The 27,032-nt window shown below is 45.5% G+C and overlaps 2 protein-coding genes across 7 annotated transcripts; one reads left to right on the top strand and one right to left on the bottom strand.

Annotated features, from left to right (window-relative positions):
- Positions 1-1,764: 1,764 nt before the first annotated feature.
- Positions 1,765-15,844, bottom strand: plppr2 (phospholipid phosphatase related 2). Of its 3 annotated transcripts, none has more exons than XM_002939115.5 (8): positions 15,298-15,844; positions 13,792-13,886; positions 9,983-10,171; positions 6,471-6,594; positions 5,807-6,057; positions 4,249-4,425; positions 3,220-3,357; positions 1,765-2,743 (listed from the first exon to the last, which is right to left on the bottom strand). In XM_002939115.5, exons 1-8 carry the CDS (start codon positions 15,305-15,307, stop codon positions 2,708-2,710), a joined length of 1,020 nt encoding a protein of 339 aa, XP_002939161.2. In that variant the 5' UTR covers positions 15,308-15,844; the 3' UTR covers positions 1,765-2,707. The 3 variants fall into 3 exon arrangements, with proteins under 3 accessions (XP_002939161.2, XP_031755301.1, XP_004918960.1); XM_031899441.1 differs by having other exon boundaries at positions 3,236-3,357; positions 15,298-15,842; XM_004918903.4 differs by having other exon boundaries at positions 1,765-2,740; positions 3,236-3,357; positions 15,298-15,837.
- On the top strand, positions 6,487-27,032 carry tmem205 (transmembrane protein 205). Of its 4 annotated transcripts, XM_012953169.3 has the most exons (5): positions 6,487-6,574; positions 17,813-17,973; positions 22,335-22,438; positions 25,537-25,700; positions 26,376-26,883. In XM_012953169.3, exons 3-5 carry the CDS (start codon positions 22,339-22,341, stop codon positions 26,676-26,678), a joined length of 567 nt encoding a protein of 188 aa, XP_012808623.1. In that variant the 5' UTR covers positions 6,487-6,574; positions 17,813-17,973; positions 22,335-22,338; the 3' UTR covers positions 26,679-26,883.

The following is a 27,032-nucleotide window of genomic DNA, read 5'->3' as shown; positions in this document are numbered from 1 at the left end:
TGGTAGGCGAGACAAACATATAAATACAGTGTCACCAAGTGGTGTTTTTGAAAGTAAACAAAACAAATGTTTTTTAAAATGTCTTTATTTACAAGGCGTCACTCCATATAGAGAAGAAGGTAAATAAGACAGTGTATTGATGATCAAGAAGTGAAAATAACAGTGCAGTCAGTAAAAGAAACAAATACAGCATCAAGAAACAAAAGCCCTGCCCAAAGAGCTTACAGTCTAATTAGTGGCCACCGTCTTTATACACCTAAAGCATAAGCAGCACTCTGACAGGTAATATTTATTTATTTATTAAAACAAACAGAATTTGAGGAAAACAATAGTTAAAATGAAATGTAAACCCTCATAACCAATCAAAGGGCTCTTCTGAGCATTTCTGCAACTTATATTCATTTGTATTTCTAGTTATCGAGATATCAGCAGTTTTTCAACTTAATATAATGAATTTGAAATAACACCACTAGGATTCGGTTCAGTATTCGGCCAAATCCTGGCAACCTCGCCAAACAAACCGATCTGACAGTGTAGAAAATGGAGTGAGCGAACAGAAAAGAGTCACCTTACATTTCTTTGGTCAGTAGCAAATGGTGTAGACATGTGGTATCTCAGATATTGTATTGTACTGTACCCATTTGACTAAAATGACCAGCAGGCTGCACCGTTGTTTCAAATTCATTATATTACCAATTACACAACTGCTTATATCTTGAAAATGAGAAAATAATTAATGTAAGTTGTAAGTCCTTAGAAGAGCTCTCTGAGGAATATGACAGTCATTTGAGGGTTTACATTCCCTTTATATCAAGTTATAAAAGTAATATGCAAATAATATATTTTATGTTTCAAATGAATGGGTGCCTGGCCAGTTTTATGTTATCGAATTGCAATTTAGGGCTGTGACAGACGGGGAGGTAAGTCGCCGCACGACAAATCTCCCCGATATGCCATCTCACCAGCTAAAAATCGCCGAAGTTTCCTCTCAAGGCAACTTTGGCAATTTTGGCGCCGCATATGCCATCCCACCGATGATTTCCATTCTAGCCAGTGGGATTCCATATCGGGGAGATTATCACGTGGTGAATAATCTCCCAGTCTGTCACAGCCCTTAAGGGCTCTGGCACACGGGGAGATTAGTCGCCCACGACAAATCTCCCTGTTCGTGGGCGACTAATCTCCCCGAATTGCCATCCCACCAGCGAAAATGTAAGTCGCCGGTGGGATGGCACACGTGCCGCCGCGTGTGCCATGCCACCGCTGACTTACATTTTCGCTGGTGGGATGGCAACTTGGGGGCAACTCGGGGAGATTAGTCGCCCGCGACAAATCTCCCTGTTCGCGGGCGACTAATCTCCCCGAGTTGCCATCAGTTGCCATCCCCGTGAGCCCTAAGGGTTCCAAATTCCAAAAAAGGCCTTCTGTAGGTAAAGGATGCAGATTTCCTGCTCTGTAATCAGAAGTTTGTTTATACAGAGATAATGTCTTTTGTATATAGGAACGCTACTCTTTTACCAGTTAAGGTGGCCATACACGCACCGATAATATCGTACGAAACCTTTTGTACGAAACCGTTTTGTACGATATTTGGTGCGTGTATGGTATGTCGGCGAGTCGACCGATATCGCAGGAAGCTGCTGATATCGGCCGACTCGCCGATTGGACCAGTTTGAAAATTTTGATCGGGCGCCATAGACGCCTGACCAAAATCTCCCTTCAGCGCTGAATCGGCAGAAGGAGGTAGAAATCCTATTGTTTGTACCTCCTTACCTGCCGATTCAGCCCTGAATGGTGTGTGGCAGGTCTGACGATGCCAGCTTTACTGTCTAGGGCAGGGGTGGCCACACTTTCTTTGTTCCCAATCGACTGAGGACCAGGGAATGCTGAAGTGCGGTGTGAATGCGTACGTATGCACACAGCACTTCCACATCCGCAGCTTCATCGCGGTTCACCAGAAATCCACGGGGGATCGACTGGTGGACCGCGATCGACGTATTGGCCACCCCTGGTCTAGGGGCAATGACAAGTGCAAGTAAATTGCATTACTTGCTACAATTCAACTTAATTGTGGGAAAATGCAAAAGAAGGCATTAATATAATTTACCTGCAGCAAATCAAATCAATGATTAGCCTTTTTTTTTTATAGCCAGTTGCAGGTAGAACAATTTGATTTGTTGCCATGGGTTACTGCTGACAGAAAAATTTGCCCATTGTTGACCCCCCAATGTCTTGAAGAAAGAAAGAGAAATTTTGGCTTCCTGGTTACAGAACTGAAGATGTTTGAGAATCTGAATGTCTTTGTCTTTGCCAGGGCTCCATTCTGGCTACAGGTACTGTTGCTGGTAGAAAATAGCTCAACACAATTGGTTGATATGAATGGATTTCCTGCGTAAGAAGGCGTTAAGTTCTTTGCTCGTGTCTGGACTCAAGCGCACTGTGATATCAAAAGAGGGTTTGGGACAGAGCGTCGCAGCCAGGCAGCAATATGACAGCACGGAATGCACAATACAGACATGGGGTATGTGATGGAGGTCCTTCTCCGGGAGGTACGTCAGTGAAAGCACTGAGGGGATGAGGGGGTCAGTGCCATTTAATAATCCACATCCTCCGTTAGCTTTGGATCAGGAATCTTCACACTTGGCTGGTCATACAGTTGGAGGGTATGAGGACATCTGGCGTGACTGGGACAAGGCAAGGAGGAGGGTCAGGTAACATTTGCGGACGAAACCCCATAACTCTGCTGGGGAAGGAGAAAGGGTTTAGAAGCAGGGACTGTAAATCTAATAAAGCATATGGGGTTGGCATCACGAATTGGCCCCTCTTTTAACTAAATGGATCATGGCTGATATTTTCATTAGAACGAAAGCAACTCTAAATGCCCTTTTACATTGTGTGTGAATCCAAGCGGTCCTTAGGGTAGCCACAAATGGTTGGAAGAAACGGCTGCCCCCTAGGGATGGTTGGTTCCCCCAAGGCACTGATGGAATAGCTGGTTCACCCACTTAAACTTAAATGGCAACCACTTGTATGTTTCAGACTGACAGACACATCAGTGGCAGGCAGTGGGAAAAGTGGCAGCTATGTCTCCACCGGCAGAGCAAAAGTCTGGTGAGCCTTATGAGGGTAAGTTGTCTTCTACCTACCTTAACCCCTTATCCTCTCCCAAACATCCCTGATAACATGCACCTCTGAGTTACTCCTCCGAGCCCCCCTTACCTTTACCACACTTAACTTTTCACGTGTTGATGAAGGTGCCACAGATGGCACTGGATGTCTGGGTACATCCTGCACAGGGACCTCTGTTTCCTCAGGCTTAGAACTCGAGCTTCCAAAATTATTCAGTACACAAGTTACCTGTTAATGGAAATTAAGAGGCAGTATGGCTATTGGCCTTCCTTACCTCAGGACCTCCACTTTAGCATCATTGCAAGCTCCACCCACTTACTAATCATGTATGTATTACATAGTATTAGTCAATTAGTGAATGCCAAAGCTGCATGGATTAATTCTGTAGGTCGCTACCACTTTAAGAGAAACTGCCCACCTACATAGCTCCTTATACAGAAGTGTTTAGGCAGGGGCAATTAATTGCCTTGGACCCTGCACATAGTGCACAACACCACTTCAAGCAATATACATCTATTAAAAAGTATGCAGCCTTTTCATTGTAATAATGTGGTTTGGAACAGTTCCCTAAGCCCCGCCCCCTGTTCCCCTGTGGATCTGGCTGACTACTGTGAAATAAAATGCAATAGTAGTTGCCTGTCCTCAGCCTGCATCCTCCCAATCCCACAATCCCCTGCACATGTGATGTCAGTAAAAAAAATCATGTCACAGTGCAATGCATTGTGGGTTATGTAGTTCCTGCATGCTGTCTGTAATCTGTTCAGAAGTTGATACAATTTGCAACATCAATGTTTTAGTCCCTCCTCCCCTGCCAGGATTTCAAATGATGCAGAAAGAGAAGAACTGTTTTGCAGCTGGATTTCAGCATATAAAAATGGTATTATTAATACTTTTTGAAAGAAAAGATTACATCTTTTATCTCTATCAAATTTTGGTTCGGAAGCCAGAGTTCCCCTTTAACAATAGCTTTAGGGCCACAGGTTGGAAAATCCCACTAAACTGAAAGAAATGGGTCTCACAAAAGGCTCTAGCTGTCAGTATCATTCCCTGAAACATACACAATTCGCCAATTTCTCTAAACCACCCCAACACACACCATCTTTTTTGCATTGCTCTCACCAGAAAGACTGCAATGGCCGAACCAACGACTGTCCCTGCCAGCACATCCCTCCAGTGGTTGCGATACTCAGCCACACGCAGCAGAGACAGGAGCCAGGAAGGGGACAAAATGGCAAAGCATAGGGACGGTTTCACCAGCCGGGACCCTTTTATTCTCAGCACCAGGGTGACGTACATCTAGAATAGAAACCAGTTCTAGTAAGTCAGATGTTTTGCACTGCCACAACCTTTTCTGTAATGTGTTATATGCAGTTTGCCCACTGCAAGTGACCTGGTAGCCTTCATTCTCTGCACCCTGCTATGGAACAGATCCGTTACCCCAGGGGCGGGCCAAGCCTCTGCACCCATCGGGGTGCGATGCGATGGGTCATTGCCCCCGCCACTAATGACAAGCGGTGGGGGCAATGACAAAGGAGGAGGACTAGGGGTAGGCAGGAGAGGCTCCTGCCTGGCGCCTCCTAATCGTTGCACCCTAGGCAGCTGTCTCTTCTGCCTACCCCTAGTTCCGGCCCTGCGTCACCCATTGTCAGTTCTGTGGCATAGTGTGGTTTTGGCCACTAAAGGTGGCTATACACGTACCAATTATGATCTTTCCTGCGACAGGAAAGATTGTTCGTTCCATCCATTGACATTCAGGGCTGAATCGTCAGATATTGGGGTAGAAACAATAGGGATTCTATCCCTATCTAACAATTCAGCCCTAAACGCAGATTTTGCTCTAGCTTTTGTGATGTCGGTCATCTTAGCTATCCGCCATACATGAACCCAATATCGTATGAAATGAGGTTTTGTCGAAAATATTGCTGCATGTATGGCCAGCTTAAGAGCCACTATTTCTATTAGGGCAACATTAGACCTGGTGTACTGTCCACTTTTCTCCGACTGCTCTATGTAGCTGCATTGACAGGAACAGCTTTGGCCTCGGTGCAGCAACACGGAGCATAGCGGAGATCGGGCAAAAAAACAAAAAAGCAGGCATCTTTGGGTTAATCCCTTTTCCGCACAGCCGCTTAGGCCGAAGCTGTGCCTGTCAGTGCAGCTACATGGAGCTGCGGATGTAGCGTCAGTTCTGACTTTGCCATTAAAGGCCAAGATAAGTCATGTTCAAAGGGGGGGTGCTGATCTGTTAGATAACTTCCAATGAATATAATCTCTAAACTGGGACAACAACCACTATTCCTTTTCGCTAAAAAACACACCGGCCTGGGGTATGTTCTATGGGAACGCCAGCCTTCTTTCACTCATTGCTCAATAGTTCCTTGCGTCCTAGACCGTCGAAACGGAATCATGGAACGCAGCATAGTTCACAAGTGCAGCCCAAAGGATTACTGGGAAGCTGTTGAAAGATGGCGGCATAAGAGCTCCCATAGAAATCTGGAAAGAGATTCATTCTAGGACCAGATTTTCACTATTATTAATATTATCACTCCTAATACTGTGTCTTTTTAATATCTTGCCCCCACCCATAGAGAGTTTTTTGGACAAACATGGATATAGCTCTGAAAGTTAGCATTGGGTGAGATCTCCAGTAACCAGGGATCTCTGGGCTGCCCCTCACCGTGGTATATACGGCAGCATATGCTCCCAGAGCTGCGGGCTTGGATGGAAAGGCTTTGCGCGCCTCGGCGATCAGATCAGGGTCTCCGGTGCAGGCCCGTGGGGATGATACATACTGAATGTGGGACATGCAGCCCAGGGCCGTGTAGTTAGGGCGACACACAGATAGGAAATGTGGAGTCTGGTTCCCTGTAACTGTCTGAACTGCCCCGGCGAAAATGACTGTGCAGAACAGGCCGAAGGAGAAGAGACCTAGAAGAGACACACAGAGAAAGAGTGATGCAGATGCTACCTTTCTGTTCTTTCATTTTCCACTGATATTGCCCCTTTCCCTTTTGCTAGCAACTGCTTTCCACTAGGGATACACTGAACCCAGTTTTTTGAGTTTGGCCAAACCCCCCAATCCATCCCAAGGGATTCGACCGAATCTGAATTCTTATTAGCATATGCTGATTCGGATTTGGTTCGGCCAGGACTCTGGATTCGGGGGAATGCAAACCCTGCGGAAAAAGGCCGAGTCCTGGCCGAATACCAAACCGAATCCTGGATTCCGTGCATCCCTACTTTCCACTGTAGCTTTCCATTACCTTTCCCTTGTGTTTGCACATAATTTATCTGATAGGTGTCTTATCTTCCAGCGTCACAGCCATAACACCTGCACTTACCTAGGATCCGCACAATACGGCGCAGTAAAGGATTGAAAAAGCAGCAGTCCCCGCAGGCAATGACCCTCTCTCTGCTCTTCCAGCGCGGATCAATTAGCACGGAGGTAACCTCGCCAACAAGGATCTACAACGAGAAGTTTTTATTTGCCCTTTGTCTCATTACAGAGCTACTTTTTTTTTTGAAGCCAAAGTGCATATGAGCATACACACAAAAAGTGCATAGGGTGCAGTGACTTAGCCTTAAACTAAGGATAAGTCCAAAATCTCTGGGGTCATCTCTCCAAAAGTCTTCAGACCTCTGCTCAAAGGCTAGGGTGAATCAATTTATCCCCTACCTCCCCGGCGAAAAGGCTGCAGAAAGCAAGGATGGGTGGGTCCTTTTATCCTTCCCCAAGGCTTATAAGGGGACGGAAAAAGCAATGGTCCTTCGAAGAGCTCTCAACGACTTGTGTGTGCACCCATAGTGGGGCCAGGTTTCAGGGGGAAAAGGAGCCTAAAGGTGACCATACACGTAGCGATTTTCGATCATTCCCACCCTCCACAGACGTCTGTCAGATATGGAGGTAGAAACAATAGGAATTCTACTCCTTCTGCCGATTCAGCCCTGAACGTAGATTTTGTTCGGGCGCCATTAAGGGCTCTGGCACACAAGGAGATTTGTCGCCTGCGTTTTTTCCCTCTGACAAATCTCCTCGTGTGCCAGAGCCCTAAGGAGCTACTGCCATTAAGGAGCTACTGCTGTACTGATATCACATATATAACACCTGTAACAGGGTAAGCCTTTTGAAATGAAACATAACAAAAGTGGTATAAAGGTGATACCTTTATTGGCTAACTAAGATACCTAAGATAACTAAGATGTCCTAGTTAGCCAATAAAGGTATCACCTTTATACCACTTTTGGTATTTTTTATTTCAAAAGGGTTACCCTGTTACAGGTGTTATATATGTGATATCAGTACAACAGTAGCTCCTTAATGGAGTCCCCTGGCACAGATCTGGGGGGGGGGCGATGTGTGGCCATTAAGCCGGCCATACATGCATACATGCACAGATGATATTGTACGAAACCTCGCTTCGTATGATATTCATTGTGTGTATGGCGGCTCAACGAGGTGACCTATATCGCACAAGGCTGCGGATATCGGTCGACTTGTCGATCGGGTGGGCTAAAAGAGTTTGAATGGCGCCCAAGCAAAATCTACGTTCAGGGCTGAATCGGCAGAAGGAGGTAGAATTCCTAATTTTTCTACTTCCATATCTGACGAACGTCTGTGGAGGGTGGGAATGATCAAAAATCGCTAAGGCTCCTTTTCCCCCTGAAACCTGGCCCCACCATGGACCATGTGCACAAGTTGTTGAGCGCTCTTTGGAGGACCATTGGTTTTCCCGTCCCCTTATAAGCCTTGGGGAAGGATAAAGTGACCCACCAATCCTTTGCCTTCTGCAGCCTTTTTGCCGGGGAGGTAAGGGATAAATTGATTCACCCTAGCCTCTGAGCAGAGGTCCGAAGACTTCAGAATTTGTTTTGCGCCTTTTGGATTGGTGACCCCAGAGATTTTGGACTTATCCTTAGGTTAAGGCTAAGTCACTGCACCCTACGCACTTTTTGTGTGTATGCTCATGCTATATTTTTTGCACATGGGTGATGAAGCACTTGGGCTTCAAAAAAAAAAAGCATTTTGAACATGCTACATCAACTTTTCCTACATATATAACACCTCTTATTCCATTCATATCCCTGCATTTATGGCTATTGCACTCCACATTACCCTCCCCATCCATTCCCTGGGCTCACAGCTGCATCCTGCCCCAAAGCCTTTCCTGCTGTTCCTATGCACACGTTGCCCCAAAGCCATTCCTGCTATTCCTATGCACACGTTGCACACACAGCTGCTCCTTCGCACTGCGGTTGTGCCACTGCCCCATCCATTACTCCTTCCTATTCCTTTACTGACCCAGTTCAGCTGCAGACACTGTGAATGTTACTGTGTGGCTACCGAGGGGGGGATGGAGACTGCACTGTCAGTTCCAATGTGAATCACCCGGCTGTGTCATTTTGTATTATTGCTATTGTGACACTGCTGCTGGGGAAGGGGCAGCCGCAGAATGCAGGGAGGCAAGGTGCTCTGCGGAACAGTCTTAGAAGTCCGACCCTGCATTCTCCTTTTGTATTGGACAGAAGTCAGGATGCATTAGAGACACTGACACATTTTAAATCCATAACCAGCACTGTTAAAGGGGAAAGAAAATATAATTTTAAGCACATTTCCAATATGAATTCATTAAAAAATGTCCAGTGGCTTTTAAAGTTATGTGTAAATGTAGTTAGTCTTGAGAGCAGGATCTGTCTGTCCCATTCCTTCTTGAAACTGTGTAGCAGAAGTCAGTTCCCCCCAAGACCTGTTAAGCAGTGCTCTTCTGCTACACTTTTTCAGGAGTCACAACCAGTTGTTAAGGTTGCTACCTCTTCTGGAAAAATACATCCTTTCTATGTTTTTTATGTTTTTTTCCCCTATTAATAACTTTGGCATCAACATTTTTACCAGGCGGGATGATAAAATACTGGCCAAGTGGCAACCCTACCAGTTTGCCTTCATTTTCCACATCTTTTCAGCTTTCAAATTGGGGGTCACTAACCCCAGCAGCTAAAAATGTATTGCTCTGTTAGCTTACAGTTATTACAGGTATGGGATCCCTTATGAGGAAACCTGTTATCCAGAAAGTTCCGAATTATGTAAAGGGCACCTCCCATAGACTCCATTATAAGCAAATACTTCTAATTTTTAAAAATGATTTCCTTTTTCTCTGTAATAATAAAACAGTACCTGTACTTGATCCCAACTAAGATATAATTACCCCTTATTGGGGCAGAACAGCCCTATTGGGTTTATTTCATGGTTAAATGATTCCCTTTTCTCTGTAATAATAAAACAGTACCTGTACTTGATCCCAACTAAGATATAATTACCCCTTATTGGGGGCAGAACAGCCCTATTGGGTTTATTTCATGGTTAAATGATTCCCTTTTCTCTGTAATAATAAAACAGTACCTGTACTTGATCCCAACTAAGATATAATTACCCCTTGTTAGAGGCAAAACAAGCCTATTTGGTTTATTCAATATGTAAATGATTTTTAGCAGAGATCCAAGGATTTAGGAGACCCAAATTACAGAAAGACCCCTTATCTGGAATACCCTGGGTCCCAAACATTCTGGATAACAGGTCCCATACCTGTATTATTTTTGTTACTTTTTATTTCTTATCTTTCTGTTTAGACCCCCTCTCTCATTCAAACCACTGCCTGGTTGCCAAGGTGAAAAAGTCCCTAGCAACCAGATAGCTGCTGAAATTTAAAAACTGGTGTGCTGCACAACAAAAAACGAAATAACTTAAAAACGACAAATAATAAAAATGAAAAATGAAAAGCCCTGTGACAGGTGAGTGTTGTTGCTACATACCCTGAGCCCAGCTTTCCTATGTGAGTCCCAGATAGAACAGTGTTATTACCGTGAGGATGGGTAGAATGGCTATAAGCGGGTACAGCAGGCGCGGTGGTGCCCGGCTTGTGCTCTCTGGTCCAGGGTACGGTTTGGATAAGGTGCTGTCGTAGCAGAAGAATCCTTGATTGTGGACAGGGAAGGTGTCCGTGTACTCGAAGTGGTACGAGAGGATGACAGTTCCAGCCATCAGGACAAGCTGAAAATAGAGCATCTTATGAGAGGTGCCAGAGAGGAGCCCAGAGCAGCCTGTGAGAGATACAGAGCTACTGGGTAAAGGAAAGCATGCAAGACTGCAGGGCTGGGAATAAGAGTTTAGAAGGTTTCTGGTAGTTGACCCAGCCGGGTTAAAGCACTAAAGAGGTAGAGTAGACAGGCACAGGGGGACAGGTTGTGAGGCTGGGAAGGAGGTGAAAGACTGAGAAGGCTCTTGGAATAAAGGGTCTGGTTGCAGAAGAAAGAGTTATGTTGGGATGACAGAAAGGATAAATGGAAAGCCAGAAAAGGCTGAAGTTGAAGAGTTAAAGAATACTGAGAGAGCACAGAGAGTGTGAGAGCAGAATGTGTACAGAGCGTGAAAAATGGGGAATAAGCGAGAGGTCCCTGGAGCTAACATTGCTCCCTCCTCGTTATGTCACGGGATCCACGCTCCCTCCTCATAATGGCACAGGTTCCCCACTCCCTCCTCGTTAGGTCATCCTAGGGATCCTCATTCCCTCCTCTTCCTCATCACACAGGTCCCAGGCTCCCTTCTTATTAGGCCATGGGGATCCTCATTCCCTCCTCTTCCTCATCACACAGGTCCCAGACGCCTTTCTTATTAGGCCATGGGGATCCTCATTCCCTCCTCTTCCTCATCACACAGGTCCCAGACGCCTTTCTTATTAGGTCATGGGGATCCTCATTCCCTCCTCTTCCTCATCACACAGGTCCCAGGCTCCCTTCTTATTAGGTCATGGGGATCCTCATTCCCTCCTCTTCCTCATCACACAGGTCCCAGACGCCTTTCTTATTAGTTCATGGGGATCCTCATTCCCTCCTCTTCCTCATCACACAGGTCCCAGACGCCTTTCTTATTAGGTCATGGGGATCCTCATCACACAGGTCCCAGGCTCCCTTCTTATTAGGTCATGGGGATCCTCATTCCCTCCTCTTCCTCATCACACAGGTCCCAGGCTCCCTTCTTATTAGGTCATGGGGATCCTCATTCCCTCCTCTTCCTCATCACACAGGTCCCAGACGCCTTTCTTATTAGGTCATGGGGATCCTCATTCCCTCCTCTTCCTCATCACACAGGTCCCAGACCCCTTTCTTATTAGTTCATGGGGATCCTCATTCCCTCCTCTTCCTCATCACACAGGTCCCAGACCCCTTTCTTATTAGTTCATGGGGATCCTCATTCCCTCCTCTTCCTCATCACACAGGTCCCAGACGCCTTTCTTATTAGGTCATGGGGATCCTCATTCCCTCCTCTTCCTCATCACACAGGTCCCAGGCTCCCTTCTTATTAGGTCATGGGGATCCTCATTCCCTCCTCTTCCTCATCACACAGGTCCCAGGCTCCCTTCTTATTAGGTCATGGGGATCCTCATTCCCTCCTCTTCCTCATCACACAGGTCCCAGACGCCTTTCTTATTAGTTCATGGGGATCCTCATTCCCTCCTCTTCCTCATCACACAGGTCCCAGACGCCTTTCTTATTAGGTCATGGGGATCCTCATTCCCTCCTCTTCCTCATCACACAGGTCCCAGGCTCCCTTCTTATTAGGTCATGGGGATCCTCATTCCCTCCTCTTCCTCATCACACAGGTCCCAGACGCCTTTCTTATTAGGTCATGGGGATCCTCATTCCCTCCTCTTCCTCATCACACAGGTCCCAGACCCCTTTCTTATTAGTTCATGGGGATCCTCATTCCCTCCTCTTCCTCATCACACAGGTCCCAGACCCCTTTCTTATTAGTTCATGGGGATCCTCATTCCCTCCTCTTCCTCATCACACAGGTCCCAGACGCCTTTCTTATTACGTCATGGGGATCCTCATTCCCTCCTCTTCCTCATCACACAGGTCCCAGGCTCCCTTCTTATTAGGTCATGGGGATCCTCATTCCCTCCTCTTCCTCATCACACAGGTCCCAGACCCCCTTCTTATTAGGTCATGGGGATCCTCATTCCCTCCTCTCCCTCATCACACAGGTCCCAGACTCCCTTCTTATTAGGACTGTGGCACCACATTCTCTCCTTGTCACAGGTGCCAAACCTCCTTTATCTTATGCCATGGAATGCTCCCTGCCTCCAGTTTAGAATTAACCTTAAATAAGCTATAGTGCATTACCATTCTCAGACAATTTGCAGTTAGTCTTTTTTCCCTATTATTTGTAGTACTTGTAGCTTTGCTTTTTTGTCTTATCCAAACTGCTACCTTGTTGCTAGGGTAAATGCTTCCCTAGCAACAGGGTTAGACTGTGCTGGTGGGACCCCGGGAAAAAACCTAGTGGGCCCCATCCCTCATAGGCCCCGCAGACCCAGACCTGATCCCTGCCTGGCTTCCCCCATTGCTTGCCGCTGCTTTCCCCCAATCAGGGCAAAGTGTGTATAAAGTGCACATATAGGGGGCAAAGGGACTGCCGGTGGGTGAGCGGCGGGCAGCAGGGGCCCCAGAGAGGGTGTTGGGGCCCCTGGACACCCCAGTCTGACCCTACCTAGCAACTACATACTGTAAGTTGTAAAAGTTGGACTTTTGCAGAATAAAAAGTTAAATAACTCAACAATCACTAAAAGCTTTTAATGGAGATAATTTATAAACTGCCTTAGACTATTACTATATATACAATATGCGGATCTACCCCAGTGGCCCTACATAGTAATGTGGAGTCTTCCCATTTGCAGGTAGGCTAACCATCTTGTACCTGTATAATGCTGCTCAAACATAGGCCTCTCAAATATTAGAAGTGTATTTATCAGTGGGTGAAAGTTAGAACTCACCGTTTGATAAATACACTTCCCAAAATCCCATAGAAATGAATAGAACGTGGGTGAGTTTTTGTGTATTAAGCTCTAAACTCACATTTTAATAAATCTGCCCCTTAGGTTACATGCAATGCTCACTTTGCAGCCTCTGACTTATTAAGGTATCTATAGCTCATTGCTTTTAGATTGGGTCCACTGTGTTAGGCTCTCTGTTGGGCCTTATAAGTCCGAGTCTAACACTGCAACAGGCCCGGCAACTGTTGGGGCCCTGAGGGAAAGGGATGCCCTGTAAGGTTCTGTGCCCCTTGCTCCCTCTCTTTTGACAATGCCTGTGCTTGCTGGGTTGCGCACAGTGTCGGAAGTACTGGGGGGGCCCACACCCCCTTTGGGGCCCTTCAGACACTCATGCCTATGCAAATCCACAGTGAAAACTGGGGGTGCAGGCTGAGCAGACGGGGGGGAGCTGTGAGAAGCATTGGCCAGCCGGTGGGGAGGCACTGAAAGGTCCCTTCAGACCCTGTGGCCTCACCACACTGGAGGGTGGGCTGTCATACGGAGGGGACGGGGCTATTACCCTGAGAGGGGGCAGAGCTTCTAAACTGTCTGGAAAACCGGAGTGACCTGCAGGGTGAAGGAGGTAATGGATTGGATAAAGTGGAAGTGGTGGGGGGGGATAGTGGCGGAGTGGGGGCAGAATTGGGTAGGGCCGGAGGCAGAACATTAGGTACTACAAATTTACCGGCAAGTACGTTGCTGGTAAATTTGATATACTGGACCTGTAATACCAGCCAGGAGGCAACCCTAGGAGAAAGGTACATGTATAAGTGAATGGAACTGGGAAATGGGTCAGTACCTCCACAAACAGGAAGCAGGGGATGATAGAGGTGCTGCTCTTGACCTCCGTCTCGTGAGCGGCCATGTGTGAGGTGTAGCCTGTGCGAACGTAACCTGCGCCAAACACAAACATATGCATTGTCATATTCTTCTCATTGCACTCCTTACAGAATGCCAAGGAACCAAAATGGCAACTATTGCCTATATCTGTACATGCAATGCGACAATTTTCTTTGCAGGGAACATGCTTTACCTTTAGACTTTATAATCACTTCTATTACTGTAATGAGAACAAGGTACTTACAATCTGGGTTACTGTAATAAGGAGTTACAGGGACAATAAGGCACTCAGGGGCGGGGTTACTGGAATAAGGAGTTACAGGGACAATAAGGCACTCAGGGGCGGGGTTACTGGAATAAGGAGTTACAGGGACAATAAGGCACTCAGGGGCGGGGTTACTGGAATAAGGAGTTACAGGGACAATAAGGCACTCAGGGGCGGGGTTACCGGAATAAGGAGTTACAGGGGCAATAAGGCACTCAGGGGCGGGGTTACCGGAATAAGGGGTTACAGGGGCAATAAGACACTCAGGGGCGGGGTTACCGGAATAAGGAGTTACAGGAACAATAAGGCACTCAGGGGCGGGGTTACTGGAATAAGGAGTTACAGGGACAATAAGGCACTCAGGGGCGGGGTTACTGGAATAAGGAGTTACAGGGACAATAAGGTGCTCAGGGGCGGGGTTACTGGAATAAGGAGTTACAGGGGCAATAAGGCACTCAGGGGCGGGGTTACCGGAATAAGGAGTTACAGGAACAATAAGGCACTCAGGGGCGGGGTTACTGGAATAAGGAGTTACAGGGGCAATAAGGCACTCAGGGGCGGGGTTACTGGAATAAGGAGTTACAGGGACAATAAGGCACTCAGGGGCGGGGTTACCGGAATAAGGAGTTACAGGGACAATAAGGCGCTCAGGGGCGGGGTTATTGGAATAAGGAGTTACAGGGACAATAAGGCACTCAGGGGCGGGGTTACCGGAATAAGGAGTTACAGGGACAATAAGGCGCTCAGGGGCGGGGTTATTGGAATAAGGAGTTACAGGGACAATAAGGCACTCAGGGGCGGGGTTACTGGAATAAGGAGTTACAGGGACAATAAGGCACTCAGGGGCGGGGTTACTGGAATAAGGAGTTACAGGGACAAGTGTTAGAGTGGCAATAAGGCGCTTAGGGGTGGGGTTACAGAATAAGTGTTAGAGTGGCAATAAGGCACTCAGGGGCGGGGTTACTATAACAAGGTGTGCAATAAGGCTTAGTGTAATGATGTGGAAGAATATGGTACCAAAGGCTGGGTTACTATAGTTACACATTATGAAGATAGTAAGGCTCATGGTTTCCTTAGTAAGATGTAACATAGTAGACACACATGAACAAGTGAAGTTTGGTGATAATGCAATATTATAATGAATGATAGCAATCCAATTGCAATTAGGGCCTTCCCCCCACCCCCCAACCTTCCACAGACCTGTGGGCATCGTCCAAATATGCCCCCTCCCTTCAACGCTCCGGGGAATCAACAATGAGGGAGGAGAGGCAGCTGGCAGATATGTCGGTGCCCTCCCCGCTCACAGCCTGCAAGGAAAGGCAGCACGAGAAAAGGAGAAAGGGAGAAGGAGAACGTGGGTGGGGGGTGAGGATAGGGCACAGGAGAAAGGGTGATGGAGGAAAAGGAAATGCCGGAGGGTAGGCTGGGGCTGATGCTGGGAGGGGGAACCAAATGTATAATTGGAGGGAGTGATAAAAAATATGGGGGGGGTTAGATCTTGGAAAATAAGGATGGGGAGGGGGTAACAAGAAGGAAGATCGGAACAGAGAAAGAGATAAAGAATGGAGAGATGGAGGGAGAGAAAAGGAGGAGGGGGAGGCAGCTGTGGGAATCTCATTAGTAGGCTGACGGCATATGTTCCAGTCACAACTCCCACCTCTACCTGAGCGCTGTTATATAAGCAGCTTCCTAATGGGGGGGTCTGGCAGCATTTGGTACTGGCAGGAACTGGCACCTCCAATCACTGCTCAGTAACCTCAGCATACTGCAGCCCTTTGGCTGGTGTTAAACTCCATTTCCCATAAGCCTCAGCAGCCACTGACAATCAAATCAGAACATGCTCACCCCAAACTCCAGTGGCAAAATCTCTTACTTACCCCAAACTCCAGTGGCAAAATCTCTTACTTACCCCAAACTCCAGTGGCAAAATCTCTTACTTACCCCAAACTCCAGTGGCAAAATCTCTTACTTACCCCAAACTCCAGTGGCAAAATCTCTTACTTACCCCGAACACATGCCTTCTCTCTAACGTCTCATTCCTTTCATAGATTCTCTACCCTTGGCAGATTCCACCCATGTTTTGCCATCCAGGTCATAAATAATCCCAATATTATCCTTTTATTTAACACATTTGTAAACGTAATTTCTTTTGAAAGCAGTATCTGCCTGGCTGTTGATATTATTTCTGTTCCTGATCTGACTGCTGAAACAATGTAGCAGAAGCCAGCTGATTAACAGACCTTATGGGGGACTGACTTACGCTATGGGCTTCAGCTGTCAGAACCAGAGAACAGAAAGCGACGAACAGACACTGCTTTCAATTGCAATTACATTTACCTATAACTATAAAACCAGTAAAAATAAGGGAATGAATGTTTATTGGAAAGTAGCTTAGAATTTATCATTATGAGAAAAAACAGTTCCCCTTTAATCAGGAAAATAACTGACGCCAATGCCACTTTTATTGGCAGCGAATATATTGACCTGGAGAAGCCCATTTCTGTTGGAAAGGTTTCAAACTCCAGATCTGAATCTGGAATGGTAACCTGTAGCAACCACCCAACAGTTGGCTTGGATCCTTCAGTCGCAGTACAACTAATGAACACAAAACCCTAATTGGTTGCTATGGTGCTATGTGTCCCTCTGTATATTAGAGTGTAAGCTCTGCGGGGCAGGATTCCCTTCTCCCAATGGTTCCCTCTCCCTGTATTGTATCTGTGCCCCTCTGTATATTAGAGTGTAAGCTCTGCAGGGCAGGATTCCCTTCTCCCAATGGTTCCCTCTCCCTGTATTGTATCTGTGCCCCTCTGTATATTAGAGTGTAAGCTCTGCAGGGCAGGATTCCCTTCTCCCAATGGTTCCCTCTCCCTGTATTGTATCTGTGTCCCTCTGTATATTAGAGTGTAAGCTCTGCAGGGCAGGATTCCCTTCTCCCAATGGTTCCCTCTCCCTGTATTGTATCTGTGCCCCTCTGTATATTAGAGTGTAAGCTCTGCAGGGCAGGATTCCCTTCCCCCAATGGTTCCCTCCCCCTGTATTGTATCTGTGTCCCTCTGTATATTAGAGTGTAAGCTCTGCAGGGCAGGATTCCCTTCTCCCAATGGTTCCCTCCCCCTGTATTGTATCTGTGTCCCTCTGTATATTAGAGTGTAAGCTCTGCAGGGCAGGATTCCCTTCTCTCAATGGTTCCCTCTCCCTGTATTGTATCTGTGTCCCTCTGTATATTAGAGTGTAAGCTCTGCAGGGCAGGATTCCCTTCTCCCAATGGTTTCCCTCTCTGAATTTACCCCTAACCCCTGTAGATGGTAAGCTCTTGCGAACAGGGCCCTCTGATCCTATTGGTACTCTGTATACCTTTATTTGTTAAACTTTTAAGATCCCTATTTGTTGAAATGTATTGTGAAGCTCTGTGTAATTCGCTAGCGCTATATAAATAAATGATGATGATAACCCCAGACAACACCTTACACCCAACATTTAACAGGAGAAATGAATAAAACAAAATAAGGGCTACGAATAGGTTTTCAAATGACTGACTTTTTATTAAGCACCATTCTGATAAGCACCCAGCTACAGGTAGGGGTCATGCGTGGAACCAGTCGCCCCTAAGGCTGATAAATACCACACGTTTAGCCGTAATGAGTTTGACCTGTACAGGCTCCTGTAGAACAGGAATGCGCTCGGTTACCATAGTAACAGCCGTTTCAATCCGCAGGCTGAAAGTTATTAGACGTTATCGATTGGTCTAACGCCGAGCCACGCCTCCTACAAAGACGCACGCATTGATTGGCCGGCTGACAGAATGTTACTGGATGTACCCGGAAGAAGATGCCAGGACTGAGAGAGTTCGCACAGGGCTCGGATATCTAGCGGCAGGTACTTCTGTCTGTGTGTAATTATCGCTCTACGCTTCGCTTGGATGCGGGGAATGCGAATAGCAGCTTGTAAGCCACCCTGCCCTAGTGATTATGCCGAGTCTTGTGCGTAGTAATGTTATGGAGCGCAGATTCCACCTAGTTATATGCGCATCTGATTGGTTTAGGGTCTCGGTGTATAGAGTTATACTGGTCTGAAATGCTGTAGTGCAAGGAGCCTGGGGTCAGAGACTTTCTATATGCGTCTCTAGGTCTGGGCTTGGAACATAGATGCTAAATAGCGCCAGTGCAGTTGCTCATAGCAACCAGTCAACAGTTAGTTCAGTCTGCTAACCTGTGTGAATTGTATGCTGCACTTTAGCTTCTCCCTTAAAGGAACAGTAACACCAAAAAATGAAAGTGTATAAAAGTAACTAAAATATAATGTACTGCTGCCCTGCACTGGTAAAAGTTGTGTGTTTTACTTCAGAAAGTCTACTATAATTAGTGCTGGGCGGTATACCGGTATATACCGAACACCGGTTTTTTTAAAAAAGATGATAAAAAATTTTAACTTACCGGCATACCGGTGTGGGCGCCTCCTGGCAATTTTTCTTACTATTTCCGGGTTGTGCGCGCTGACGTCACGCGCGCAACCCGGAAATAGTAAGAAAAATTGCCAGGAGGCTCTGTGAGCTGTCGGGGGTGCCTGCGGCTGCCTGGCCCGTAAGGTTTATTTATGTGAAGGGGATGGGGGGGTGTTTGGGGTTGGATGGGGGGGTGTTTGGGGTTGGGGGGGGGGGTGTTTGGGGTGGTCACCTAATCATGCATGGGGAAAAAAAAATACCGTCAAATACCGTGATACCGATATAATAAAAAAAATACCGTGATATAAATTTTTGGTCATACCGCCCAGCACTAACTATAATTTATATAAATAAGCTGCTATGTAGCCATGGAGGCAGCCATTCAAAGGAGAAAAGGCACAGGTACATAGCAGATAACAGATAAAACACTATTGTATTCTATAGAACTTATCTGTTATCTGCTATGTAACCTGTGCCTTTTCTCCTTTTTTCCAGCTTGAATGGCTGCCCCCAGGGCTACACAGCAGCTTATTATATAAATTATAGTAGTGTTACTGTAGCAAACACACCAGTTTTACCAGTGCAGGGCAACAGTGCATTATATTTTTATTACTTTAAAGCTCTTTCATTTTTTGGTGTTACTGTTCCTTTAAGCTGGCCATACACGTGGCGATCTGACGATGTTTCTGGCCGCACGAAACATCGTCAGATCCGCCACACACAGTCAGGGCTGAAACAGCAGATAAGGAGGTAGAAACAATAGGATTTCTACCTCCTTCTGCCCATTCAGCCCTGACGGCAGATTTTGCTCAGGCGCCTTCTATGGCGCCCGATCAAAATTTTCTAACCGGTCCGATCGCCGAGTCGACCGATATCAGCAGCCTCCTGCGATATTGGTCGACTCGCCGACATGCCATACACGCACCGAATATCGTACGAAACGAGGTTTCATACGATAGTATCGGTGCGTGTATGGCCAGCTTTAGGCTGATGCCACACATGGCGTTTTTCCGCTGCGTATTTTCTCCGCCTAAGAACGCCGCACAAGCCACACAGCCCCTGACTATGGCGTTTTTCAGCCTAGTACTGGTGACATAGCAAATCCCGTTTCCATGGTGCTAGTGCGAAATAGTAAAAAGCGCCGCGTATTTCCGCTAGGTCTGGCAGCTGCCCTTGTGTATACATAGGAATAGCTTGCTGTGCAAATAACGGCTTATTTCGGCAAACGCTTGAAAAATCCGTGGTAAGGCGTTTTCTAGCGTATTTATGCATTGTGTGGTTTCCTTCGAGTCTTTTCAAGTTATTTCTATGGACGATGATTTCGTGCGTTTTTCAGCCGCCGAGAGAATTAGAAAATACGCAGCGTAAAAACGCCACGTGTGGCATCAGCCTTAGTCATTCAGCTCCTTCAGCTGAATGCGTTTTGCACCTGCGATAGTTAAACTTCTCTGCCTGCTGGAAAGGGGTTATTTTATATGATACTCTGTTTCTGTGCCAGAGGTGAAGATGAGATAGATGTCATTAAATGAAACAGACTGCTAGGTATAGAATGTATGGAGTCTCCAGGTAAGGTGCCTTTAGCGAAGCAGATTTGGATATGCACTGACTGAATGCCTGCTTATGGGCAGTTATTATTATTATTAACATTTATTTATAAAGCGCCAACATATCCCGCAGCGCTGTACAATAAGTGGGTTCCATACATTGGACATACAGAGTAACATATAAAGCAATCAATAACCGATACAAGAGAGAAGAGAGCCCTGCCCAAAAGAGCTTACAATCTACAAGGAGAAAGGGTTTAGGTGTGGGAATGGGCAAGATCAGAGTTAAGCAATGTGAGAGGTGTGGCACAGGGTATTGCTTTTAGCAGCACACTGAGGTTATGTTAAACTAGTTAGGGTAAACTTCTCTAAATAAATGCTGGGGTGGCGTAAATCACTTGCTAGTATGAAGCCCAATAGGGAAAGGAACATCGCAGTGCATATGTAGTCCCTGCATGCTGTCTGTAAGCTGCGGAGAAGTTGTTACAATTTGTAACATCAGTGTTTTAGTCCCTCCTCCCCTGCCAGGATTTCAATTGATGCAGAAAAAATAAACTGTTTTGCAGCTGGATTTCAGCATATAAAATGGTATTTATTCCTACTGTTTGAAGGAACAGATTACAGGGATAGGGATATTAAGGGTTTCTGTGTTGTGTGGGGCTCTTGGATTTTGGTTTGTTAACAACACCAAGAGGGCCGTTTGCTAACGCATTTGCCGATTCTAATTTTCTAGTACTAAAAAAAAATTTGGAGTTTCAAAATTAGTTCATTCGAATTTTTGAAAAAAAAAAAAAAAAATGAGAAATGTAAGAGTTTTATTAAATGTGCCCCTGAGTGTATGTGTGCTATCCAACGCTGCCAGCCCCCTGTCACTGTGTGTCCCTGGTATGTATTGTCCCTTATCAGCTGGCCCTATGCCTGCACTGCACAGTGACTCAGCACAATATGACTGACTGCTTCTTAAAGGAGCATGCTCATTTCCCTGCCACTTTGCCTTTGTGCCTGACTATAACTCCTAGTATTTAGTACAGGTATGGGATCCCTTATCCGGAAACCCGTTATCCAGAAAGCTCCAAATTACAGAAAGCCTGTCTCTCATAGACTCCATTTTAATCAAATAATTTAGAATTTTAAAATTGATTTCCTTTTTCTCTGTAATAATAAAGCAGTACCTTGTAATTGATCCCAACTAAGATATAATTACCCCTTATTGGGGGCAGAACAGCCCTATTGGGTTTATTTCATGGTTAAATGATTCCCTTTTCTCTGTAATAATAAAACAGTACCTGTACTTGATCCCAACTAAGATATAATTACCCCTTATTGGGGCAGAACAGTCTGATTGGGTTTATTTAATGGTTAAATGATTCCTTTTTCTCTGTAATAATAAAGCAGTACCTTGTAATTGATCCCAACTAAGATATAATTACCCCTTATTGGGGGCAGAACAGCCCTATTGGGGTTATTTAATGGTTAAATGATTCCCTTTTCTCTGTAATAATAAAACAGTACCTGTACTTGATCCCAACTAAGATATAATTACCCTTATTGGGGCAGAACAGCCCTATTGGGTTTATTTAATGGTTAAATGATTCCCTTTTCTCTGTAATAATAAAACAGTACCTGTACTAGATCCCAACTAAGATATAATTACCCCTTATTGGGGGCAGAACAGCCCTATTGGGTTTATTTAATGGTTAAATGATTCCCTTTTCTCTGTAATAATAAAACAGTACCTGTACTTGATCCCAACTAAGATATAATTACCCCTTATTGGGGCAGAACAGCCCTATTGGGTTTATTTCATGGTTAAATGATTCCCTTTTCTCTGTAATAATAAAACAGTACCTGTACTTGATCCCAACTAAGATATAATTACCCCTTATTGGGGCAGAACAGCCCTATTGGGTTTATTTCATGGTTAAATGATTCCCTTTTCTCTGTAATAATAAAACAGTACCTGTACTTGATCCCAACTAAGATATAATTACCCCTTATTGGGGGGAAGAACAATCTTATTGGGTTTATTTAATGTTTTATTGATTTTGTAGTAGACTTAAGGTATGGAGATCCAGGTCCCAAGCATTCTGGATAATGGGTCCTATACCTTATTTCATTGTGTTCACTTCAGTCTTGAGAATGTTAAACTCCTTTGTGTATGCTTCATGGTGCTTCATTTTCCTTTTCTCCTTTTAAATGTGCAGTAGAAACAGCCATAGAAGAAATAATATTTATATTATTTTCCTGTGCAGCAGGATGGTGGCCGAGGGAGACCCTGGAAACCTGGTGAGGACCATACACCTTCTGGTGCTGTCGGCTTCCTGGGGAATGCAGTGCTGGACGACGTTTGTAGCAGGTGACTGCCTTCATTAAAATGATCTGTGCCTTCTATACAGAGCCAATATATTATATAGCAGATACCATAAACACACCTGTCAGTTACACCAGGAAGTAGTTAAACTGCAGGTATGCTATAAAATGTCAGTGGAAACTCACACAAATATATTGAGGAAATAAACTCCAGGATGATATTGCCCAGGTCAGAATTGAACCCTGGCAGCAATATTAAACACTCTGTGGTCCCTAATGTAACCTCTAATTTACTTACTGCCACCACAAGGGGGGGGATTCACAAAAGTGGAGATAGCCCCTTTTTTGGAGTAAAAGTGGTGGAAAAACTGGTGGAAAACACTTTCACCAGATTCACAAACAGAAATCCGCCTAAATTCCGACTCAACCGCCACTTTTCTGTTTTTGGTGAAAGAAAGACAGTTTACAGACACTTTTGTGAATTTGTCGTTTAAATGACATTTATACAACGTTTTAACAACATTTTTCCCCGACATTTTCAAAATGGAGTAAAGCTCAGTGTAACTCTGTCAGACAAATTCTAAGCTCTGCTGTTTTGTTTCCCCCAGTCTCCATTTCACACCTAAGGTAGGGGCCCCATTGGGGGATCAGTAACATATTAATGGGGATTAGCAGCCTATTGTTAGGGGACAAGTCTCTGTCTCACCCTAGAACAATAGGTGCAAAAAGCCTCATTAACATTTTATAAACAAGTAAAACACGGATTAAAAAATTTTTTAATTTATATCTTATATATAAAATGTTTTTACCTCACATTTGCATGGTTATGCTAGTTTTAGCTCAATCAATGAGGCATTAATAACATTTTGTGTGAATATATTGTAAACATTTTTATTAAAAGGAAAAGTAAAGCCTCCCAGGCAAATTTTTAGTTTTAGCTGCAGTGCCCCCTCTTTAATCACTTCACTGGCATTTGCCCCAACTTATCTGTGCCCCCATAGCATGTCCAGAACTACAGAGCTGCCTGACAGCATTGGTCCCCACCTGTTCCCAGTAGCCATCTTGGTGGCACATACACACTGGCACCCACACTGGGATATTGGGGTACAGGGTTGGACTGACCCCAACAGGCACTGGATAAAAACCCGCTGGGCCCTAGTCCTGTTGGAGCTCTATTCACCGGGCATGTTGGCGTGTGGGCCGGATTGCTGCTGCCCAGTAATGAGTAGGGGCTAGAGAAGAAGGTTTTTAGACAATTAAATCTTGTTACAGAAGTGGAATTACACAGAAATATAGAAAACATTATAAAGCCCAGATTGTCCTGAACAAATGATGTATAGTTTCCCCGGGCAAAGTAAAATTACCCCTCAGGAAATGCCCCCAAAGTGAAATGGCAAATGGCATATGAAATGCAAAATCCTGCTGGTAAAATCCTTACCCCAAGGCTCCTGTAGCTGTGGGACAGGGTTTGGTGGCACCGACAGATTTACTAACAGCTAAAGGCAAATTCATAAAAAAAAAAGGCGGGAAAACGACAAAATCTGTAAACTGTCTGTTTAAAAGACAAATTCACAAAAGTGGAGATGTTTGTGAATTAGGTGGAAAATCCGACAAATCGATCTCCACTTTTATTTTGTCGGAATATACCACTTTTGTGAATTCCCCCCAAGGTGTTTGCTGACAAAGCAGGGCTCATTCACAAACTGCACTTTGCCCTCATTTCCTTATGAATTGCTGCAGATCCCTGCGCTTTGGAGCACCGAGACCTTTGGCCACCCCCATGTATACATTGCTGTCTGAATTTGGGAGCACTGAATTCATGAGGCTGGGAGGGGGATGGCATGTAGGCATCCATCTCCTGCCCCCCTAACTGGTACATCATTTAAAGGAGAAGGAAAGCCTTTAAAAGATTTGCCACATTAGTGCCACCTCGGACGCTATATTTATTCTGCAGAAAGCTTTACTATGCCTGGGTAAAGAGCCCTAGAAGCTCCCTCTGATAGCAGCTGCCATTTTAGCTTGCTCTTGGTAGCTTCCTGCTGCAGTTATAGCCGTGGGGAGCTCAGATCACACATTCCTAAGGAACGGGGGAATGAGTTCTTATGCATTAAATTGGGAGGGGAGAGCAGGAGAAGGCAGGGAGAGAGGAGCAGACTAAAGCCCCAAACCTGACAGAGCCCTAAAAGAGAGGAAGTCTGATACCAAAGAACGTATTCACAAAAAAGGAGACAAGAAATCCTGTGTTTCTTTTGATAGAGGACTGAATGCTTATGGCTGTATTTACATAGACCTTTCTGATAACACTTACTTAGTTTTTACCTTTCCTTCTTTAAGTGTGCAGGTTAGGGAGCAGTAGTGGATGCAGGCTGCAATAGGGTTTTTAACTTATTACTTGCCCTAAGGCTGGTGTTAGGACAGGACTGGCCTGCGACTGACACTGCACTCTGCGAGAGAGTCAGAAGACTCACAGGTCTGGACTGGGATTCAAAAGCCCAAACAGCCCCCCATAGGCCCAATAAATAGTGAGTGTCTATGGCACCTTACAGCAGCCCCTCTGGCATTTGCCTGACACCACAGATTGCCAGTCTGGGCCTGATTTTCAGTACACAGAGGCCCAAACAGCCCCCCCATAGGCCCAATAAATAGTGAGTGACTATGGCACCTTACAGCAGCCCCTCTGGCATTTGCCTGACACCACAGATTGCCAGTCCGGGCCTGATTTTCAGTACACAGAGGCCCAAACAGCCCCCCCCATAGGCCCAATAAATAGTGAGTGTCTATGGCACCTTACAGCAGCCCCTCTGGCATTTGCCTGAACCCACAGATTGCCAGTCTGGGCCTGATTTTCAGTACACACAGGCCCAAACAGCCCCCCATAGGCCCAATAAATAGTGAGTGTCTATGGAACCTTACAGCAGCCCCTCTGGCATTTGCCTGAACCCACAGATTGCCAGTCCGGGCCAGGAGACCACCATACTTATTTGCACACTAGCAGACATAGTAGAATGGCAGGGATACAGCGGACAGAGAGACACGCCCATGCAGTTGGTGAGAGTGGCAACATTAGTTTGTTGTTCGGTTCACACACATTTGTGGTATGTTAGGAATCCCCATTAACATCTTTTGTTTTTCGTCTCCCTGTAGGGTTCGTGCTGATTAGGGGCGTGCCTCGGCATACATTTGGCCTGGTCCAGAGTAAGCTGTTCCCCTTTTACAACCATATTGTCCTGTGCTGCTCTTTCATCAGCCTGGCTATATACGCAGCATACCACCCCCGGGAGTTGCTGTCACCCAGCGAGAGTGTTCAGGTGATTGACACCTTACTTGTATTGCTCACTATAGGGGTCCCCTCTCTGTTACCCTCTTTTTGTGTCCATCTCTTCAATACATGGGCCCATAACCCAGAGCTCGATGGATCGAAACCATCCTCTGCTAGCTTTTTTATAGATTGTAAGCTCTACGGGGCAGGGACCTCCATCCTCTTGTGTCTTTGACTCTTAACTTATTGCAACTGTATCTTGTATTTATTGTTATACTTTGTTTTTTAACCCCCTGTAATGTATTAATGTATTCTACTGTACAGTGCTGCGTACATAAGTAGCGCTTTATAAATAAAGATATACATACATAGATACATACATACATACAAGATATGTGCTGGGGGTCATGACTGTACAAGGCACTGTGATTGGCTGTTGTTCAGTGCATACTAAGTAGGCCACTGGTAGCATATAACTATATACTATAAATATATATATATATACATACTGATGCCGATCCCCTGTGGATCGAAACAATAATGGTTCTATAACTAGAACCATTATAAAGATATAAAAATGGAGCAGTGGGAAGTAGAAAAGTGCATTTCTAACCATTTTATTATATATTTTATATACATTATATGCTTATTTTGTCCCTTATTGTACCTGCTCATACATCTCATTCTGTCTCCTCCCTAAACACCATGCCCTCTCTCTTGGCAGATCACCCTTTTCTTCGTATGCCTCCTTGCTGCCGCCCTGCACGCCCGCTGGTTTTCCCCAGTGACCACCAAGACCATGTTTAAGATGCACATCATCGAGCGGGAGCACAGCCTGGGGCAGGGAGTGGGATTGTCGGCCAATAGGGAAGCCTACCAGCGCCTGCAGGAGAAGGATCCCAAGTACAAAGCCTTACGCCAGCGCTTCATGCGATACCATGGCATCTCCTCCCTGTGCAACCTCCTGTGCCTCCTCTGCAATGGGGCCAACCTGGTGTACATGGCGCTGCTGATGCCCACGCTGTAGCACGGCTCGCTTCTACTCGCCCCAGGACCAGTGCCAAATGCCAGTGGAAGCACCGTGGCACCCACATTTATTTTTATATTGCTGAGCCAGAGGAATCAAATGCCCGACTAAGAATTGATTGAGGACAATCCCCTGCTACTGCCTGATAATAGTCACATATCGTGTTGATCTTTTTATAATTAAATGAACATTTATACTGATCAAATGGAAACCACTTTCATCTGCTTGGTACAGTATGCCCACAGGTTAATGTTTTGTTATTTACTGTTTATTATTATGAAATATAAAGTTTGGTCATTTCCCTATGGGTCCAAACTGTAAATTATATCCTTATAAACTGTGCTTCGGAGTTTA

The sequence above is a fragment of the Xenopus tropicalis genome, chromosome 3, assembly GCF_000004195.4.
Source record: "Xenopus tropicalis strain Nigerian chromosome 3, UCB_Xtro_10.0, whole genome shotgun sequence".
Taxonomy (NCBI): Eukaryota; Metazoa; Chordata; class Amphibia; order Anura; family Pipidae; genus Xenopus; species Xenopus tropicalis.
Note: the sequence above shows the minus strand (reverse complement) of the source record. Positions and strands in the feature narration are given on the sequence as shown.

Bases quoted from the DNA above. Each gene is read 5' to 3' on its own strand.
- plppr2 (XM_031899441.1), bottom strand. The intron at 6,595-9,982 runs GTAATAACACTG...TTCTCGTTGTAG, and splicing joins CCATTCTACCCATCCTCACG to ATCCTTGTTGGCGAGGTTAC. The intron at 6,058-6,470 runs GTAAGTGCAGGT...TGTCTCTTCTAG, and splicing joins CCGTATTGTGCGGATCCTAG to GTCTCTTCTCCTTCGGCCTG.
- tmem205 (XM_012953171.3), top strand. From the start codon at position 22,339: ATGGTGGCCGAGGGAGACCCTGGAAACCTGGTGAGGACCATACACCTT. The intron at 22,439-25,536 runs GTGACTGCCTTC...GTCTCCCTGTAG, and splicing joins CTGGACGACGTTTGTAGCAG to GGTTCGTGCTGATTAGGGGC. The intron at 25,701-26,375 runs GTGATTGACACC...CTCTCTTGGCAG, and splicing joins CACCCAGCGAGAGTGTTCAG to ATCACCCTTTTCTTCGTATG.